Source organism: Chaetomium fimeti (genome assembly GCF_033439085.1).
Source record: "Chaetomium fimeti strain CBS 168.71 chromosome Unknown B0H64scaffold_1, whole genome shotgun sequence".
Classification (NCBI taxonomy): Eukaryota; Fungi; Ascomycota; class Sordariomycetes; order Sordariales; family Chaetomiaceae; genus Chaetomium; species Chaetomium fimeti.
In genome coordinates, this window is record NW_026944329.1 from 2360156 (window position 1) to 2377009 (window position 16854).

Here is a 16854-nt window from a genome sequence, read left to right on the forward strand (position 1 = left end):
GTAACTATCGGATATGCTTAATTGCGGTCAATTTGTGATCGAGGTATTCTGTACACAATTTCCACTGGAGAGGGTGAGGTGGGCTTGGGTGGTGAGGTGGCCGGAATCACAGGTTTCTTCCATTCATAATGTTAACTCCCCTAGGTACATACCTAGGTAGCTTATGTGGGTTGTTTATTCCCCGAAGCACCTAAGGTATTTAGTTGCACCAAAGTCTCGGGACCATTTTGATGCAGCTTGGTGGATTATGACTTGTAGCTTAGTTATCCCCGCAGCATCCATCCTGCTGACAACTCTAATCCCTCAGTTTCCACTCCCTTAGGTCACTCTATCGTTTGTAACTCCTTATTGACAGTCAAATCAATTTTGTGACCATGGCGGCGGTTAAACAGAACTCTGAGCTCAAGGAGCAGCTCCGGGCAAAGTTTGTGGGAAAGACACTTGAGGAGGTGCCGACTCCCTCGGTTGTGCTGGACCTGGCCAAGGTGGAAGTGAACTGCGAACGCATGCTCGAGGCAACCGAAAGATTGGGATTGCTATGGCGCGCTCACATCAAGTCTCATAAGGTGACTCTCACGACACTCCCCCGTCTCATGCTTCGCCCCTGAGTACCTATTGACTAACACCCATCAAGACGACGGAACTGACCCGCCTCCAAGTTGGCGACGCCCTCACCACCCCAGTCTCCCTCATAGTCTCCACCATCACCGAAGCAGAAAACATCCTGCCCCTCCTGCAAGAATACCAATCCCGCGGCCGATCCGTCAACGTAACCACCCCACCCCCACCCCCTTTCCAAATCACCCACCAAACTCACTAACCCCCCTCCCCTCTCTCACGCACAGGTCCTCTTCTCCTTCCCCCTCTTCCCCAGCGCCCTCCCCCGCCTCGCCGCCTTCACCCAGACCCTCGGCGCGGGCACCCTCTCCCTGATGATCGACCACCCCGCGCAACTCGCTGCCCTCACGGCGCACCCCCTCCCCCACCCGCCACAGGTCCTGCTCAAGATCGACACGTCCTACGGCCGGGCGGGCGTGCCGCCCGGCACGCCGGCCTGCACGGAACTGGTGGCGGCGGCGCTGGACGCCGAGCGCCGCGGTGTTTGCTACCTGCTGGGGATTTATTCGCATGCGGGGCATAGTTATGCGGCGCGGGCGGGCGTGGAGGATGTGTTGGGGTATCTGGCGGCCGAGTTTCGGGGGCTGGCGGGGGTGGCGAGGGAGATTGTTTCCGGAGGGGGGGATGGGAGGGAGCTGGTTTTGTCGGTGGGGGCGACGCCGACTGCGACGGTGGTGCAGCAGCCGGGGGTTTTCGCTTCTTCTTCTGGGGGAGGGGAGGTGGAGAGGTTGGTTAGGGAGTTGAAGCGGGAGGGGTTTAAGCTGGAGGTCCATGCTGGGGTTTAGTAAGTTTGTTGTTGTGTGAGGATGGGTAGAGTTGCGACTGGTTGCTGACAGGGCGGTAGTCCGACGCTGGATATGCAGCAGTTGGCGACGCACGCCAGGGACGCGTCGCTGATGACGGCGAACGATATTGCCATTAGCGTTCTTGCCGAGGTGGCTTCTCGTAAGTGCAACAACAACACATACCCGCACTCGAGAAAATACTTATACATCAACAGTCTACCCCGGCCGCGGTACTCACGGCACAACCGAGGCGCTCATCAACGCCGGCACTCTCGCTCTCGGCCGCGAGCCCGTCACAGACAAGGGCAAAGTTCCCGGACAGGACCATGCAGGTTGGGGATTCCTAATGCCCTGGGGTTTGGACAACCCGGTGCCCGGCCCAGACTTCCCCCGGGTTCATGACGGTTGGCGCGTCGGACGCATCAGCCAAGAGCACGGTATTTTGACCTGGCAGGGCAAGGGGGACGAGGTCCCGCTTCAATACGGGCAGAGAGTTCGCGTATGGCCCAACCATAGCTGCATCGCTGGTTCTGGCTTTGACTGGTATTTGATCGTCGATAGCAGGAACAAGGGCCGCGAAGGCGAAGTAGTGGATGTCTGGCCGAGATGGCATGGATGGTAAACGTCGAGTTCCCAAGTAGCTTTTTACCGAGAAAATTCGGCCACCAGTCGGTAGCAGCAAGTAGCAGCAATGGAAATGTTGAGAATGGGTCATGGATAACTATATGATGCTGCGTAACACCAGCCCTTTTGCCCAAGACCGGTTACCTATTCATTAACCTGAACTCCCCTAGACGCCTCTTCGAAACCTTGAGCGTACGAAGTAATAATCAACGACTTCTGACCACCCTCGCTGCCCGTGTTCATATCTCCTACACCCCACCTGCAAGTCATGTAGGTTGCCCTCGAACAAGTGTCGGCACTTTCGACGTGCCACCTACTTACAGCGTTTCTCCACGATTCCAGGTCCATTCTCGTCGTATTCCTTCTTCGAGATCCACATCTGGTGAAACGTGCCCAAGCTCGCCAGAATACTGCCTCCGATCCATGCACCGAACCTCCGCTCGCTCGTCAAACCCGCCGCATGGATCTTGATTTTGAGGCCAGGGTACATGGCCGTGAGTTCGTGATTCAGACGGTCGTTGAACCCGTTGAGCAGGCTCGTGCTTCCGGTAACAACAACGTGGCCGAGCAGGTTAGGCCGCAGGTCGACGTCAACTCCGTCTAGCGCCGCCTTGATCAGCGCGGGGATCGTTTGCGCCTTAGACAAACCCGGCTCCTCACCGAGGGTTGGAAATGCGGCGCTCTCGTCCCACATACCCTCGGCTACGCGGTAGCGCTGCTCACGCCACATCTGGTTGAAACCGTCGGGCATCTCGAACACACGGCCCGGTTGGCTCTTAGCGTAGTCTTCGTTACCCGGTGCCGTGTAGCGGCCAGGCCCACGCCATGTTTCAACAACCGACTCCTTGAACTCGGTGAGGACGCGCTCCTCTTCGAAGGCGCGGAATGAGTCGGTGACGGGGAAGTTAAACGTCTTCAGCCTGGCCTCTGGGGGGGCGCCAGCCTCGACGGGTTTTTTGTTCTCAATCATGAAGCTCGGAACGACATCGACCTTTGGGTCCCCGTTCTTCCACATGGAGCGGATCTGGCCGCTCAGCCAGACACCAGCAGCCGGCGACCGCTGGACAGACCTCTTAAGGACCATGCCGTCGTGAATTGCTGTGACGCTCGTGTTGGCTCCTCCGACGTCGATAACGAGCGCGGTGGCTTTCCCAGCGGCAAAGGCGGCAAGTACGGGGGCTCGACTGAGCCAGAAGGCGGGGCAGCCCCAGTTCTCCATGCTGATTTCAATCGCCTTCTCGCGGGCCTTAGCCGAGTTCCAAGGCGCCTCGCTCATGAGCAGGGGGCTTTCGGCAAGCGGCTTCTCGAGCGCGTCGGCGGCATCCTCGTCCTCGGCGTTCTCTCCCATCTCTACGTCGCCGTCATTGTCGCCCACGTTAAGGCCGTTCTTGCTCGGAGGGGTAGGTCGCGGGGGCTGCAGGCGCTGGACGAGCACGTGTTCCCAGATGCGGGTGGCGGCGTCCCAGTCCTCGACGACGCTGTCGCGGTTCATGTAATTGCGTACTTCGGCGCCGGCGCGCGGGGTGATGCTCGGGTCGCCAAACAGATCGCGGCCGTCGACGTGGATGTACGAGGACGGGATGACCTGTTTCGGAATCTCCTCACCCGCAAACCCCGCGCGTGTGTTGCAGTAGCCAGGGTCGAGTACGAGCGCCGAGACCTCATCTGGCGATGGTTCGTTAGCAATTGGGGCGGCGGCTGGAAAGGTTGGGAAGCTCTGATTGAAGCTCACCTCCGCCGTAGATGTCGGTCGGCTGCACCGACGAGGACAGCGGTTGCTGTGACATATTGACGGATATCTAATCGGTAATGTAGACGGAGATTCTAGCCCTATGGTGTATCGGTAATATCGGTGAGGGTAGAGTTGCAACGGGCAGTTTTACACCCGCGTTCTTCCTGTTGAATGAAGGAAGTTCGTTCTCCAAATTCAAGCAAGTGAACGCGACAGTTGATGGGTGGGGCAAGAGCTTGGGGCTTGGCATTCGAAGGAACTCCTGTGGAGGTAAATTCAACCCACTGCAGCTCATGGGGGATGGAAGCTGCAGGCACAGAAATGCAAATTGGAGGCGAACCCGCCCGGGTGAATTTATCAAGCGATGTCATACCTCGGTACAGGTAGGGAAAAATACCTAACTCCACGCCGTCATTCTCAACATCGCGCCGAGATACGACACCAAATTCAAGCTCTTGTCCCGGCATAAACTCAAACTCATAGTTAAAGGGGTATCATCATTAATGTATCCTTTTGTGTCCTCCTTTTGTATCTAACGCCATGCAAGCCATACCCAAACTGAAAACTATATCCTCGTGATCCCGACATCTTCATCCTCCAGCCCACTATCCCAATCCCTCCCCTCCCCATACAACACCTCGCACACCCCCGCCAGCGGCACGTCCATGACCGCATCGGTCCCCTCATCCCACACCTCCCTCCAATTCAGCTTGACGGCCTCCCCCGTACCTCCCCCCTCCTTCGTAACCGTGCCCCTCCTCCTGCGCCCACCCTCCCTCCTCCTCCTCTCCCCCCTCAAAATCCTCCCCTTCGAATCCACCACCGCCACCATCGCCGCCTCGTCCACGACCGTCTCCACGCTCTCCAGCGGCAGCGTCAGGATCTCCAGGTTGTACCCCGCGAGCGCGACGTAGATGTACACCAGCAGCATGACCAGGAAGCTGGGGATGGCGAGCGACCACCAGCGGTTCGGGTAGTAGTAGATGCCGAGCGCGTGCAGGAAGGGCGACGGCAGGTAGCTCCACAGCAGGTACACCAGGAAGAAGAGCGAGCTGAACAGGTACAGCACGAACCCGTAGTACTCGTACGTCGGCACCTTGGGCCGCGCCCGCGGGACCGGTTCCCCCAGGTGTCCGTTTCCGTTGCCGCCGCCGCCGCCGCCTGCTGTCGAGGTGCCCGCGCCGCTGTGGCCGTGACCGGGGCCGTGGCCGTCGTCGTCTGACGCGTCGGGGGTTGTGGGGCGGGACGGGCGGAGGAGAGAGGTTAAGGAGGGCGATGGCGGGAGGGGGGTTGGGGGACGGCCGTAGAAAGGGGGCGCGAAGGTGTGCTGGGTGAAGGGTGGTTGTGGGGGGCGCGGGTTGTCATCTTCATCGTCGTCATCATCGCTATCATAATCTTCTTCTGATTCGGAGCCGGACGAGTAGGATTGTTCGTCGTCTTCGTTGGGGAGGTGCTCGTCGGTGGAATTGGGATCGTGGTCGGGGTTGAGGTTGCTTGAGCCGGACGAATCTTGTCGGGCAAATGGCCGATTGCCGTTTAGTCCGGGGATACCGACGACATCTTCGTCAACTTCTTCCTCCGAGATCACTGGCATGGTGCTGCCATTGACATGTGTGGTGGTGTTGGATGTGAAATCGAGAATTGGAAGCGTCGCGCTTGCAAGCAGCATTGGGCTGCCAAGCAGGTCCAGCCAACCTGGAAGGGGTTGCTCAGCGGCTGGTCCCACTGATCGACAACCAAGCAACGCCAACAACCACTGTGACGGGCACTGTAAAATCCCCACTTTAGTGGTCTGGGAGCCCCTTTTCTCAACCTCAACGGGACAGCCTGGAATCCATAGCCGGGCAACTTCACAATATCTGATTCACATGATTGAATCCCGCCATCCCAGAACGTGTAAAGAGTTTCACTGCATAATTATCATATCCGTTCACGCTACATACAACCAAACCACCCAACCCGGGCATCTGCCCTACCCATCAATAGGACACCGGTACTCCGTCTCCTTTCCGGGCCCATCCTTTGCCAGCAACGCTTCCAGACAGCTCTGATGATAAATATGCCTGCACGCGAGCAAGACCAACGGCCCCAGCGCCGGTGACTGGTCCTTCTTGGTGGCACTAACGGCCCCCTCCGTCCCCCCTTCTCGCGGGTCTCGTTTCCCTTCCTCGTCTCCTCCACTTCCACCCTCCCCTTCCTCATCACCCTGCCTCAACCTCGGACTCAAGTCCTTCCCCTTCCCCTTCCCCTTCCCAACATACATCTCATCCTCCTCCCCTTCCTCCACTTCACCCCTTACAGCCCCCACTGCAGCACCAGCACCACCAACCCCCCCCTTCCCACCACCACCACCACCACCACCCCTCCTCTTCCTCACCCTCCTCCTCTCCTCCTCCGTCGCCTCCCACGCCTCATACACCACCCGCCCGCCCTGCACCCCGGGCCCCCAGACGCGGCGGGCGCAGGCCTCGCAGGTGGACCCCCGGGGCCGCCAGCCGCGCTGGCGCAGCTCGACGGCGCGGGCGACGCTGACGAAGAGCGAGCGGTCGAGCAGCCGGTTGGAGAGCCGCAGGATCGACTCCTCGTACGCGTACGCCGAGAACACCGACGCCAGCACCGCGCGCAGGTCCGCCAGGCTGGGCGACGCGGCCGCCGCGCGCGTGAGGAAGGCCCGGAGGATCCGCAGGAAGGCCAGGTTCGTGCCGAGGCCGGTCGTGGTTGGGGCGGTTGTTGGCGTTGTGGTTGTTGTTCTGGCTGTGGTGGTTGTCGTCGTGGTGGAGGGGGTGGAGGGGGTGGAGGTCGAGTTTAGGAGGGCGGTGAAAGTGGTTTGGACGAGGGCGCGGAGGAGGGTAAGGAGTTTGTTGGTGTCGAGCGGGGTTTGATGGTCGGCGCCACCGTTGGTAGAAGGGAGGGCATCGTGGGGCGGGGCGGTTTGCAGTGTTGACGATAACCGCCTGGTGATTTGGACTGCCGCGTCGATCAGGTCGAGCCAGAGGTTCTCATCGGCGGAGAGTATTTCATCGGGTGGCGGTTTCTGCCCTCGCCAGCCAGAATTCACGGCTCGCACCGTTTTGCTCTGTCCCTGACACAGCCAGATGCCCACCAAAACGAACTTCCGCAAGCCCTGCACCAGATCCTCGGCGGATGATTGCACGTCACGGGAATCGTCCAGGGACCCAGCAAGAAGACCCTGCAGTGCCGACTCGAGCGTCTCGAGGTGTTTGACCAGGCGGCCCATGGCTTCTTGAATCTGGCCGTCTTTTGCCATGAGGATGACCGCCGCATCAATCACGCCCGTCTCCTCCATCGTTGGGAGCAGCTGTTCCAGCCTCAGGTTCGAGGACTGGACCAAACCGACATAGTCCGAGACGTGTTCTGGATGGAACTGGCACATTAGGCGAAGGTACTGCTCCACTAGGTCCCTGTCTGTCGAGCGGCCAAGGGTGGTCTCCTTTTCCGGCTCTAGAATTGTCCTTAGGTAGGCGTACTGTAACCCTGGTTGTTGAACCGCCGAGTCCAAGACGTGTTGGTGCAGCTCAGGGGCGTGCTTCGCGATGGTTGTGGCTGTCATATTGGGATCGAGATCCACCAATTGCGCAGAATGCTGCTTGATGACTTGGTGGATGTCCTCAACCTGGCGCTGCGTGAGACCTGCTTGTGGCCGCAGATAGAGATCAATGCAGTTGAAGACGTCTTCTTGGTCTTCTGGGTCTTCAAAGTACGTATGAATGAGCTTTCCATACTGTTTGTCCCCTCTGTAGATGCGTTTCAAAATGCGGTAAAACCCAGCTTCTTTGAAAAGCGGTATGAGTTCAGCGACATCTGGTGGCTGGTACACTGACATCAGATACTCTGCGCTGAGTTGAGCATCCTCAGCCAGGTCCTGTCCCGGGTATTTGCAAAGTCCGACTAGGACCTTGGTCAACGTCGAGCCAGGGAATAAGAGATATTGTGGGTATTTCGGCAGGTTCCTGGCGATAAACATGTCCAGGTAGATGGTTTCGTTGGGCGTAAAATCGGTTGAGTTCATGATCTCCATTAAGATCGAGACGATGTACTGTCGGTTTACCGTCAGACCAAAGATCTGCTCTTCGGGTAGATCACGACCGGCGCTGCCGTTCGACTTCTCTGGTGAGTCATTGAGAAACGAATCCTCAAAGGCTTCGTTGAGGGCGCTTAGGAAGCTTGCGGCGTCAAAGTTCAACACCAGCCGAAGGTAGGGGAATGAGGGCTCCTCGGACTGATTCGGTCTTGTCAGAAGCCGCTTTTGGGTGCCCTTCGGCCATGTGATGCTCTTTCCCGAGAAAAGCAGCCAGTAGAGCTCGGCTTTTGCCTGTTGCGCGATATTCTCCGGAAGGGGCTCGCCTGTTGGGTAAACCCGTCCGGTGAGGACGTAGGAAAGATAAGGGAAGATCTTCAAGGCGTTCACCGCGTATATTTCAGCGTCCATCTGGTTGCCCGACGACTGCCCGTTCTGCATCAGGGGTACCAACAAGGAGAGCAGGTCAAACAGTGGCGTGACGAAGTCGTTCAGAGCTTGGTTCCAAACGTACAGCAACGCATCGTATAGACCGTGTTGCTTGCAGAGTAGCGTGATCTGGTCCAGGTCGAGGGTGGCGGTGTTCATGTGGCAAATCAGTTCCTCCAGCCGACTCTCCCAGCCCTTGGTGACGAAATGAGTGATCAATGCCTTCACAACCACCGGTGGGACCGCGGTGATGGACCCGTCGAGGATGTAAGGCTCCAGAGCCTCGAAGAAAATCCCCTCGACACCGGCCTCTTCGTACCATTCGTACATCTCGTCGAAAAGGAAATCGATGTCCCCCACACTTAGGCAAGCCACAAAGCAAGTTTCAGATAGTTCTTGGAAATGGTGGTCATCCGTCGGTTCCCTGTTCCTTTGCCTCTGGCCAAAGGCGTATTTTAGTGAGGCTCTCATAATCTCCATTAGCCTGTCCTGAACCATGGAATGCCTCGATTTGGTGTCTTCTGGTAGTCCGACCGTGAGTTTGTTGGCGTCTCCCGTGTAGTATGACGTTGCAAGCGTGATAGCACCGACATAATCGCCATTTTCCATGAGCGCGATGAGGCGATCAGCCCAGTTGGATAATGCCCCTATTGATATGTCGTTCAGCCCAAGGAGGAAGAGCCGCCCTTTGTAGGTCCTGAAGCTCATATAGAATGCATCGGCAACAACACCGTGCATCGAGGGGTCTTCCTCGTCGAGCTGCTCCACCAAGGTGTTGAGCTGCTTGGAGAATAGGTCGACGTGATAGATATGCTTGTGAATGAGGTCAAAGGCCTCCGTCATGCGCATACTTCGGTCTTCGAGGACAATGAGCCGTTGAGAAATGGTCAACACGGTCAGAACTGACCGGCTCAACCATTGCACTGCGACGATAGCTTCCTCGCACTTCCACCGGCTCCGTGCCCGGAATCTCAAACTTGGTGGCTTGTCCTTGTCCTCTGATTGGATCTCGTCAACATCCAGGACGGTGAGAACATTGGACCAACAGTACACCAGCTTGACTTTAGAGATTTGGCTTCCTGTGACGGGATCTGCCACTTTTAATTTGACACCGGGGAACCAGGCCAGACATCCTGTCATGGCGCTGTGGGCAGCAACTTCCTTTGGCCGAGCAGATTTGTGTTGGGTCTGAGCAATAGGGGTAGTCGATACGATAACGAGCAAGTAGGGGGTGAGCATTGCGGTCAACCCCAAGCCATCCGTAGCCATCTCAACGTTTCCGAGAGGCAACGATGAAAATGCCAGGACGGTGCTTGGCTTTAGCGTTTTCCCGGGTGGGGGTTTGGCGTCCGGGTACCGGCCCAATATCCGCGTGGTTTTGACGGTTCTGCCGAGCGCTCCGGTGCCTCTGGTTGCGAGATGGGAGAAGGCCATTCCCCGGTCATCTGCGGACACCAGAGCCGTGTGTCGGGTGCCGAGGAATCCCAAGTGGGTAACTTTGACATTCGGCACATGGCCATCGGCTGATTTGCTGGCCTGGTGCACTGGGTCCAAGTGTGGGATACTGAGGAATGGCCTGGCAGCGGCTCGCGAGGTGTCCCATGTGAATATGTTGCCGTTCGCATGCCCACCGGCGATGGTGGTATGATCGGCGGAGACTGCGATGGCGGTTATGGGACCGGATTCAACGGCTAAGGAAGGTTAGCACCGAAGTCCGAGATGACGGAAGAACAGCCCAACCTTTAGTCCCCGGACCTATGATCATCTTGATGTTTTGATTGTAGTCGAACACCAAGATAATGCCTTTCGAAGTGCCCAATACTATGGTGGCTGAGACTGCAAGACACGTTGGAGTCCCAAAGTTCCTCCTGCCTGCCTCGGAAAACACTTGTCCATTGAGCTTCTTCAGCTTTGTCCAGCGCACAACCTCCCACGGTGGTGACGGGGTTTCGGTATCCCCTGGGTCCAGCAACAACTGGCTGCTCAGCGACACATTCCGGCTGTGGGTGGATGGGAACGCGGGGGACGAGGGCCTTGGAGAGGAGAGGTATGGCGAGGCGATACGGGACTGGAATCTTTGGTCGAAGGGCCGGAAGGAAGGCGTCGGACTGGCCATACCGCGGGAGGCGAGAGAAGGGAGCAGGCTGCTGCCGGGAGAGGAGATCACGGAACCCTGTATTGGGCGTGAGCCATTAGTAGCCGATCTCCCGCAAGCATTGTCTTCCAATGTACCTGTATAGAGGGCGAATCATCGGGAACGGAGAGCATGGAGCCCATGGGACTCGCGGCACGCCGGGGTATGGCGTCGGTTGACCCATCGTCTGACGGCGTTTCGTGCTCTACCTCGAGTAGTTCTCGGTAGCGATGTGCGATGGAACTGGGGCCGGTAGGACGTTCAGAGGACTCGACGCTGGCCTCCTGCTCCTCTTCAAGAATGTCGGCAATGTGATCCTCGTCTCGGTCGCCCTTGACTGTCTCTTCGTCGCTCGAGCTCGAACCCTGATCGTCTGCTCGGGGCAGCTCTGGTTCGTCGGCCATGACGTCCGCGGAGCCACCCTCCTCCCGGGGTTGACTCAAACTCATCGGGCGTCAGGGGTGAAAGTCATTGCTCCGAGGAGACCGGTTAGGTGATGTGAGAAGGTGGTTAACTTTGTCGAGTTCGCGATTCGGCGGGTGACATGGGATGGCGCGGCTTTCGGCGTGGCTGAGCTTCGGTGCTCGCTGAACGATGGGTGGGGAAGCTACTAATAGTGGTTCCAAGAGACCCTATGAATTCGGCGGATAGACTTGACAGAGGAGCGTCACCTAAGCTTGTTTGGTGTTTTGGCGCATCGAGGATGGGATGGATGCTGCAAGTCCATGCAGGGGACCGAGCAATTGCGCAGCTCCCCTGCACTTCCAGGGCATTCGTCGGCCCACTGACGCCGCTGAATCCAGTGGGGAAACAGTTGATCAGCCGCTGGCAAGGCTGTGCGGATCTTATCGATAAGGCTTACAACCGCATCGGGTTCTTTGCTCCAGGTCTCCCTTCCATCTTGCGGGATGCAACTGTCCCAGGTCTTTGCATTCACATGCTCAACGAACATCACAACCCGATCCCGACAGTTATTGAACGACTTATTAAGACACCACGTCGAATTCTGACGAAAACACAAGCACCATGGTGTCTGCAATTGGTCCACAACTCCCACCACACCTGCAGAAGCGCAAGCGCACTCCCGAAGATGAGACAGAGCTCGGTTCGCCTCCGCCCAAGACAACGCGCCGAGAGAATGACGATGAGATCGCCTTGGGCGATGATTCCGACGACGGTTTTGGGCCAGCCGCTCCGGCTCCGATGAGAAAGACTGCGAAAGAAATGATGCCACCATCAATCGGACCCTCACTACCTCCGGGGGTCGCAAGCAGCGCAGCTGCATCGGCAAGCAAGAAACGATCAATTGGCCCTTCCCTCCCGCCGACAGCAGCGTCAGGCAACGGTGACGAAATTCCTCTCGACTCTGACGACCACATGACCGGCCCAGCCCTGCCTCCTAAACGCGTGCTCGGGCCAGCACCACCACCCGCACCCCTCTCCGAACGGCCCCCGACCGGTCCCGACACCAATTCCTCGGAAGACGATGACGACGACGACGACGACGGCTGGGGTCCCGCGCTCCCAGGCGCATCCAGCAACACCAAAACCACCTCCTCAACAACCCTCGGACCCTCCCACCCCTCCGCCTCCCAGCCCGAGCCGGCGGCACCCAAGCGCGACGACTGGATGCTCGCGCCGCCCAGCAGCAGCAGCGGCCCGCGCAAGCCGGACCCGACCAAGCTCAAGTCGCGCAAGTTCGCGAGCGGGCCGCGGGCGGCCGCGACCGACGGCAAGCCGGCCGGCGTCAGCTCCATCTGGACCGAGACGCCCGAGGAGAAGGCCCGACGGCTGGCCAACTCCGTGCTCGGGCGCGAGGACGCGCACAACACGCCCGCGGAGATCCGGTCGCGACCGGAGGCCGGCAGCGGTGGCAGCGGTGGTGGTGGGCGTGACGGCAGCGGCGGCGGCGGCAGCCGCGCGGACGAGGCGCGCATCAAGTCCTACATCGAGCAGACGCGGGGCAAGAGCCTGGTGGCGGAGCACCAGGCGGCGCGGGCGGCGGGCAAGGCATCGTCCGCAACGCTGGTCAAGTCGGGGGATCATGCCAAGTGGGGGGCTAAGGGCGGTGGTGAGGGTGAGGGTGCGGACGACGACGATGACCCGAGCAAGCGGGCGTTTAACTGGGAGAAGGACATGAAAGTGGGCGGGCAGATCAGCGGTTCGCAGCGGAAGGAGCTGTTGAATAGGGCGGCGAATTTTGGGGGGAGGTTTCAGAGCGGGAAGTATTTGTGAGCCTGAGAGGAGGACGGTTGATAGAGGGCATCTGCGTGGGCGTTTAGGGGCAATATCATGACGGAAAGGGGATAAGATAATAACAAATCCAAGAGATGTTCACGCCTGGCCGAACTTGGCGCATGGGATAGAGTAGGCACTGAATAGCATAGGCACAGGATAGAACAAGGCTCAGAAAGTGCAACGATATATATTCATTCGATCTCAAGCACCCATCCAAAATACACACACCCACCCATGCCATCCCATCCCATCCAGGCCAGCCAACTTTCACCAGCCTTCCAAGCAACCTCCCTTTCTTTCCATCCCGTTTGCTAGCCCGCGTTCATCCCTCCGAACAAATCAAGCGTCCCGCCCATCCATCCATACAACCCGGTAACTCCATGCTTGTAAAGGGCAAGTGTGCCTGCCCTCCATAACCGATAAAAGCCAATGTGCTATGCAAAGTTCAATACTGCGGAGATGTGAGAGGAAAACAGTACAAAAAAGGAAATGGCGAAGGCTGTTCGTCCGCCAGACGATGCCGACCTCCGCTGATATATGCGAGAACCAACTCGCTGAAGACACCACCTCTACGGCGGTCTTCCTTTCCTATAATTCGAGAATATGTGTGTGCGCGTGGCGGGTGTGTATGGCGCATATATGCATGTCCACCAACGAGATGACACTTCGTCGTGGTTGTGGATGTGTCGTGAGGACCGAACCAGGCAGATCAATGCGTGAGGCACTGGCCTTAGTTATGATGAAGTAGGGAAATACGAGTACATGTCGGGAAATGGGTATCGAGAGATGCGTCTGTCATAAAGCATCCCGGCGGTATATCGACGTCGTTTAGTCGCTAATTTTGCGCAGTCCGGACCCCAGCTTCCAGCTGCGATGGGGTAACCGCAGGGTCGGTACTAGCAGCGGGTGTAGGGTTTGACTGCGTCTGGCCGTCCTGGCCTCGGCCAAACCGAAATGTCGGGATCGCATTCCTGAGGTTCGAAAGCAGACCACCAGTCCCAGCTTGGGCGGGTGTTGCTTCCGCTGCTGGGGATGCGGGGCTCGGTCTTGAGCCTTGACGACCAGGAATGGTAGAGCGCCGCCTCGTGTCTCTCGGCCGGGACCTATCATCTGACCGCCCAAATCTAAAGAGGGCCGGCCGGGGCTGACCGGGCAGGTTCATCCGATTGCTGCGCGAGTTGCCAGGGAGCGTGACGTGAACCACGGGCGTCGTGCCGTCAGTGCCATCGGCGGCTTGAGGGCGGGGCTTGGGAGTGAAGTAGTCAGCCTTGCACAATGGGCAGCATGCCCTCCTTGTTGTCAACCATGGGTCGATGCAGGCAGCATGGAAAGCATGACCGCAAGTCAAGCCGCGCACATCGTCGTCATCTTCCAGGGCGTCGATACAGATAGCGCAGGTATCGCCCGCGGTCCCCAGGCATTCTGGTGGTAGAGCAGCATCGATATGTTCGTCTTCCTCGTCCTCGTCGTGGGAAATCTGGCTGAGGTGCTTGTCCGCGACGGTCGTCGTATCAGCGTCGCGGTTAGAGCGGTTGGAGCGGTTAGACTCCGTTGATGCTCGACGAAGCCCGGCAACTGTACTCGATGTACTTTCCTTGGGAACGTGGCGAGGGCTCTGAACCGGGGGCTTTTCTGTATTCTCCGGCGCGGTTTCGGCTGCAGGCTCCGTTGCCGTTCCGGTCGCCGTCGCGCTGGTCGTTGGCCGGCCGTCGGTTGACGAGCGGTCCTTAGGAGATACCTCGGGGGCCACGCCATCTGCGTCACGGATGCTGTTTGGCCGGCTCTGGGGGACCGATACACCACCTCGGGTTGGCAATCCTTCCTGTGCCCGGCTCGCAACCCATGTCTTGTATTTCAGCATCGGGAATTTTTCGTTCACTTCGTCGATCGGCATCAACTTCTTCTCTCTCCGGCGGCGGTGCGGGCGAGGCATATTCTCCATGCCAATCGGTTCTCCTTCCTCGTTTCGCAGCGCGCGGGCCCGCGCATTGTACCTGAAGCAATACTTTACGCCGACGATGATCCTGTCCATTGTCAGACCGCAGTTCCCAAAACTTCGACTTCCCGTCAAGTAAAGACTCACCAGAGGTTGGTGAAGACGACACCAAATCCGAGGGCGACAAAGAAAAGCAGCGACGACGAGTTCCCCCCTCCCCCTCCTCCCCCGTCGTTTCCTCCTCCGCCGTTGCTTCCAGAATCTCCTCCTCCAGTACTGGTGCCGCCATTGGCGAGGGTGCTGCTATCGGTCGGCGAAGGACCTGGCGACGTCAAGGTTGCCGAAGTAACTGGTGGTGCGGTCGCGGGGCTCGGAGTCGCGATGGGTGGGGTTTGGGAGAGCGCCGTCGTCACGGCCACCTCGGTTGCCTGCCTCACCACCACCCGCACTGCCTCCACCACGGCCGGATTTAGGAACGCCATCTTGCCGGAGACAATGTTGAGACTCGGTGGGGACTTGAACGGTTCACGGGCGCAGAGTGTCCATCAGGCAATTGTTGTCGAAGAACTCGGGCATGGGTAAGAAAAATGGCGGCCCAAAAGAACACGATAGCTCATTTGCCAGCATGCGAAATGAAACTGGCCTGATGCGGTGGTGGTTGGCTCGAGTATCGAGTCGAGAATGAATCCGTCGGAAGGCTGGGGAAACACTTCCTTGATGGGGTCGACGGGAAGAAGGAGCGCAAGCGTGCAGTGCCCGAGCCCAGAAAGTGGAGAAAATGATGGGGGACAAAGGATCTTGAAATGGGGTGGTGGGTGGGTGATGGAAAATTGTTAGGGGCGCTGGGGCGGCACACTGTCTCTCGTCTGAGACCGGACGGGGGCAAGCAACCACTGGATCCTGTGGGGGAGGCGGGCTGTGTCGAGTCGACAGAAGGCAGGGAAGGAATGGTTTTGTGGGGCAGGTCCTTCCAAGCACGCTGGATGGTTGCAGGGGGGCTGGATTCTTGGAGGGGTCCGGAACAAGCGGGATTGACAAGGGCATTGCCAAGCTGGGCAAGTTCGGGAAAGCTGGCAGCCATGGTTGACGACGACCACAGAAGCAACCTGCCGACATGGAGGAGAAAGCTCACTCTGCCCGGCGACGCAGTGCGAAAGTGCGGAAGAAACGATGGGCTGACGACCTAGGCTAGGCGCAGCACGCACGCGCTACATGAAATGGGTACACAAGGTAAAATACGTCAACCTGATTCCATTTTACACAGTACCCACACCACTTTGCTCGTGAGTCGTGCTCACTCATCATTTTGAGAGTTACCGTCACGGTGGTGGCGGATCCTAGATGAAACCTCTCAGGCGGATTCAGCTCATCCCGCCCGTCATGACGCGCTTCTCGGAGCGTTATCCGCGGCGTATTCCGGGATTGGACGGTTACGCCGCCGGGATCTTCCTGTGCCTTTACCTTTTATCTTAAAAGTAGACCGATTTAGAGATTCATCCCAACGGCTTTCCGTCTTTGGCGGCGCAACAAGATAACTTTGCGCCGTGTGTTTTGGGATGCGACAAAACCAAAATGGGGTCGGTTGGAAGCGAGAGCGGCATGCCCGCATCTAACCAAATCCGGAAGCTTCACGGAGCATGCCAGAGCCAGCGTCCTGAAACCTCAGACAAGAGCAAACACTCATTAGCGAAAACTCTCGATACAAGAGAGGAGAGGCAGAATCGGTGATACCCGGAGGGGGGAGGCTGTCCCCATCAGCAATCGACGCATTCCCCTGGTTTAACGTCGTGATCTGACAATCTACTCATCTCCAAGAGAACCTAGTGTAGAATGCCAACCGGAGATAGGTGGTGTGGTGAAATACCCAGCCGCCCAACTGCATCAGTTTCCAAATTAACTCACGGTGCTGTGCCTGGATTTACCTCCCGAGGGTCACACCAAAACAGAAGACGGAGGCGGCCTCCCTGGTAAGTTTGAGATTGCTGAGATTGCCTTGAAACTCGCACATACCAAGCAGGGAGAGATCGGATTTGGTCAAGCCACAACCTCATACGGCAAACGTCCTGCGTACTTGAACAAAACAAGCTACAGCAAATATTTCCTTCAAGAGGCGCGGGATTGCGTATGCGGTGCTCCATGATTCGTCCATCTGCAGACTGAAAAGCCAATTGCTTTGCTGTGGTCAAAAGGAGCCAGGGATGTCGCCTGACGCTTGCTGCACGAGGCGTTGGTACGGGCGTATCATCGATACCCGATCGACACTGCAGCGCGAGCAGACCACCACCGCCGTCGTACCGAGGAGATATGATATTGTGTTCA

General features: G+C 58.1%; 6 protein-coding genes across 6 annotated transcripts; 2 read left to right on the forward strand and 4 right to left on the reverse strand.

Annotated features, from left to right (window-relative positions):
• Positions 1–111: 111 nt before the first annotated feature.
• B0H64DRAFT_18111 (putative serine dehydratase domain-containing protein) lies at positions 112–2183 on the forward strand. The gene is made up of 5 exons (XM_062798921.1): positions 112–566; positions 635–769; positions 846–1402; positions 1463–1563; positions 1619–2183. The coding sequence occupies exons 1-5, from the start codon at positions 375–377 to the stop codon at positions 2023–2025; spliced, it is 1392 nt and encodes a 463-aa protein (XP_062664048.1). The 5' UTR covers positions 112–374; the 3' UTR covers positions 2026–2183.
• Positions 2102–4057, reverse strand: B0H64DRAFT_333972 (actin family). The gene is made up of 2 exons (XM_062801088.1): positions 3760–4057; positions 2102–3692 (listed from the first exon to the last, which is right to left on the reverse strand). Exons 1-2 carry the CDS (start codon positions 3812–3814, stop codon positions 2341–2343), a joined length of 1407 nt encoding a protein of 468 aa, XP_062664049.1. The 5' UTR covers positions 3815–4057; the 3' UTR covers positions 2102–2340.
• Positions 4058–4324: 267 nt separating this feature from the next.
• Positions 4325–5353, reverse strand: B0H64DRAFT_437696 (PIG-P-domain-containing protein; the record flags this gene model as incomplete). The annotated part of the gene is made up of 1 exon (XM_062806280.1): positions 4325–5353. The coding sequence occupies one exon, from the start codon at positions 5351–5353 to the stop codon at positions 4325–4327; it is 1029 nt and encodes a 342-aa protein (XP_062664050.1).
• Positions 5354–5650: 297 nt separating this feature from the next.
• On the reverse strand, positions 5651–11067 carry B0H64DRAFT_333976 (Golgi CORVET complex core vacuolar protein 8-domain-containing protein). Its single transcript, XM_062801089.1, has 4 exons — positions 10460–11067; positions 9968–10400; positions 6082–9918; positions 5651–6036 (listed from the first exon to the last, which is right to left on the reverse strand). The coding sequence occupies exons 1-4, from the start codon at positions 10808–10810 to the stop codon at positions 5732–5734; spliced, it is 4926 nt and encodes a 1641-aa protein (XP_062664051.1). The 5' UTR covers positions 10811–11067; the 3' UTR covers positions 5651–5731.
• Positions 11068–11275: 208 nt separating this feature from the next.
• On the forward strand, positions 11276–12786 carry B0H64DRAFT_470623 (uncharacterized protein). Its single transcript, XM_062807838.1, has one exon. The coding sequence runs from the start codon at positions 11388–11390 to the stop codon at positions 12594–12596; it is 1209 nt and encodes a 402-aa protein (XP_062664052.1). The 5' UTR covers positions 11276–11387; the 3' UTR covers positions 12597–12786.
• Positions 12787–13390: 604 nt separating this feature from the next.
• On the reverse strand, positions 13391–15177 carry B0H64DRAFT_18158 (uncharacterized protein). The gene is made up of 2 exons (XM_062798930.1): positions 14683–15177; positions 13391–14623 (listed from the first exon to the last, which is right to left on the reverse strand). The coding sequence occupies exons 1-2, from the start codon at positions 15015–15017 to the stop codon at positions 13435–13437; spliced, it is 1524 nt and encodes a 507-aa protein (XP_062664053.1). The 5' UTR covers positions 15018–15177; the 3' UTR covers positions 13391–13434.
• Positions 15178–16854: the final 1677 nt, after the last annotated feature.

Coding starts and splice junctions, on each gene's coding strand:
- B0H64DRAFT_18111 (XM_062798921.1), top strand. CDS start 375: ATGGCGGCGGTTAAACAGAACTCTGAGCTCAAGGAGCAGCTCCGGGCA. Junction 567..634: donor CTCACATCAAGTCTCATAAG/GTGACTCTCACG, acceptor ACACCCATCAAG/ACGACGGAACTGACCCGCCT. Junction 1,564..1,618: donor TCTTGCCGAGGTGGCTTCTC/GTAAGTGCAACA, acceptor ATACATCAACAG/TCTACCCCGGCCGCGGTACT.
- B0H64DRAFT_333972 (XM_062801088.1), bottom strand. CDS start 3,814: ATGTCACAGCAACCGCTGTCCTCGTCGGTGCAGCCGACCGACATCTAC. Junction 3,693..3,759: donor GACCGACATCTACGGCGGAG/GTGAGCTTCAAT, acceptor AACCATCGCCAG/ATGAGGTCTCGGCGCTCGTA.
- B0H64DRAFT_333976 (XM_062801089.1), bottom strand. CDS start 10,810: ATGAGTTTGAGTCAACCCCGGGAGGAGGGTGGCTCCGCGGACGTCATG. Junction 10,401..10,459: donor ATGATTCGCCCTCTATACAG/GTACATTGGAAG, acceptor CGCCCAATACAG/GGTTCCGTGATCTCCTCTCC. Junction 9,919..9,967: donor CATAGGTCCGGGGACTAAAG/GTTGGGCTGTTC, acceptor AACCTTCCTTAG/CCGTTGAATCCGGTCCCATA.
- B0H64DRAFT_470623 (XM_062807838.1), top strand. CDS start 11,388: ATGGTGTCTGCAATTGGTCCACAACTCCCACCACACCTGCAGAAGCGC.
- B0H64DRAFT_18158 (XM_062798930.1), bottom strand. CDS start 15,017: ATGGCGTTCCTAAATCCGGCCGTGGTGGAGGCAGTGCGGGTGGTGGTG. Junction 14,624..14,682: donor GTCGTCTTCACCAACCTCTG/GTGAGTCTTTAC, acceptor GACAATGGACAG/GATCATCGTCGGCGTAAAGT.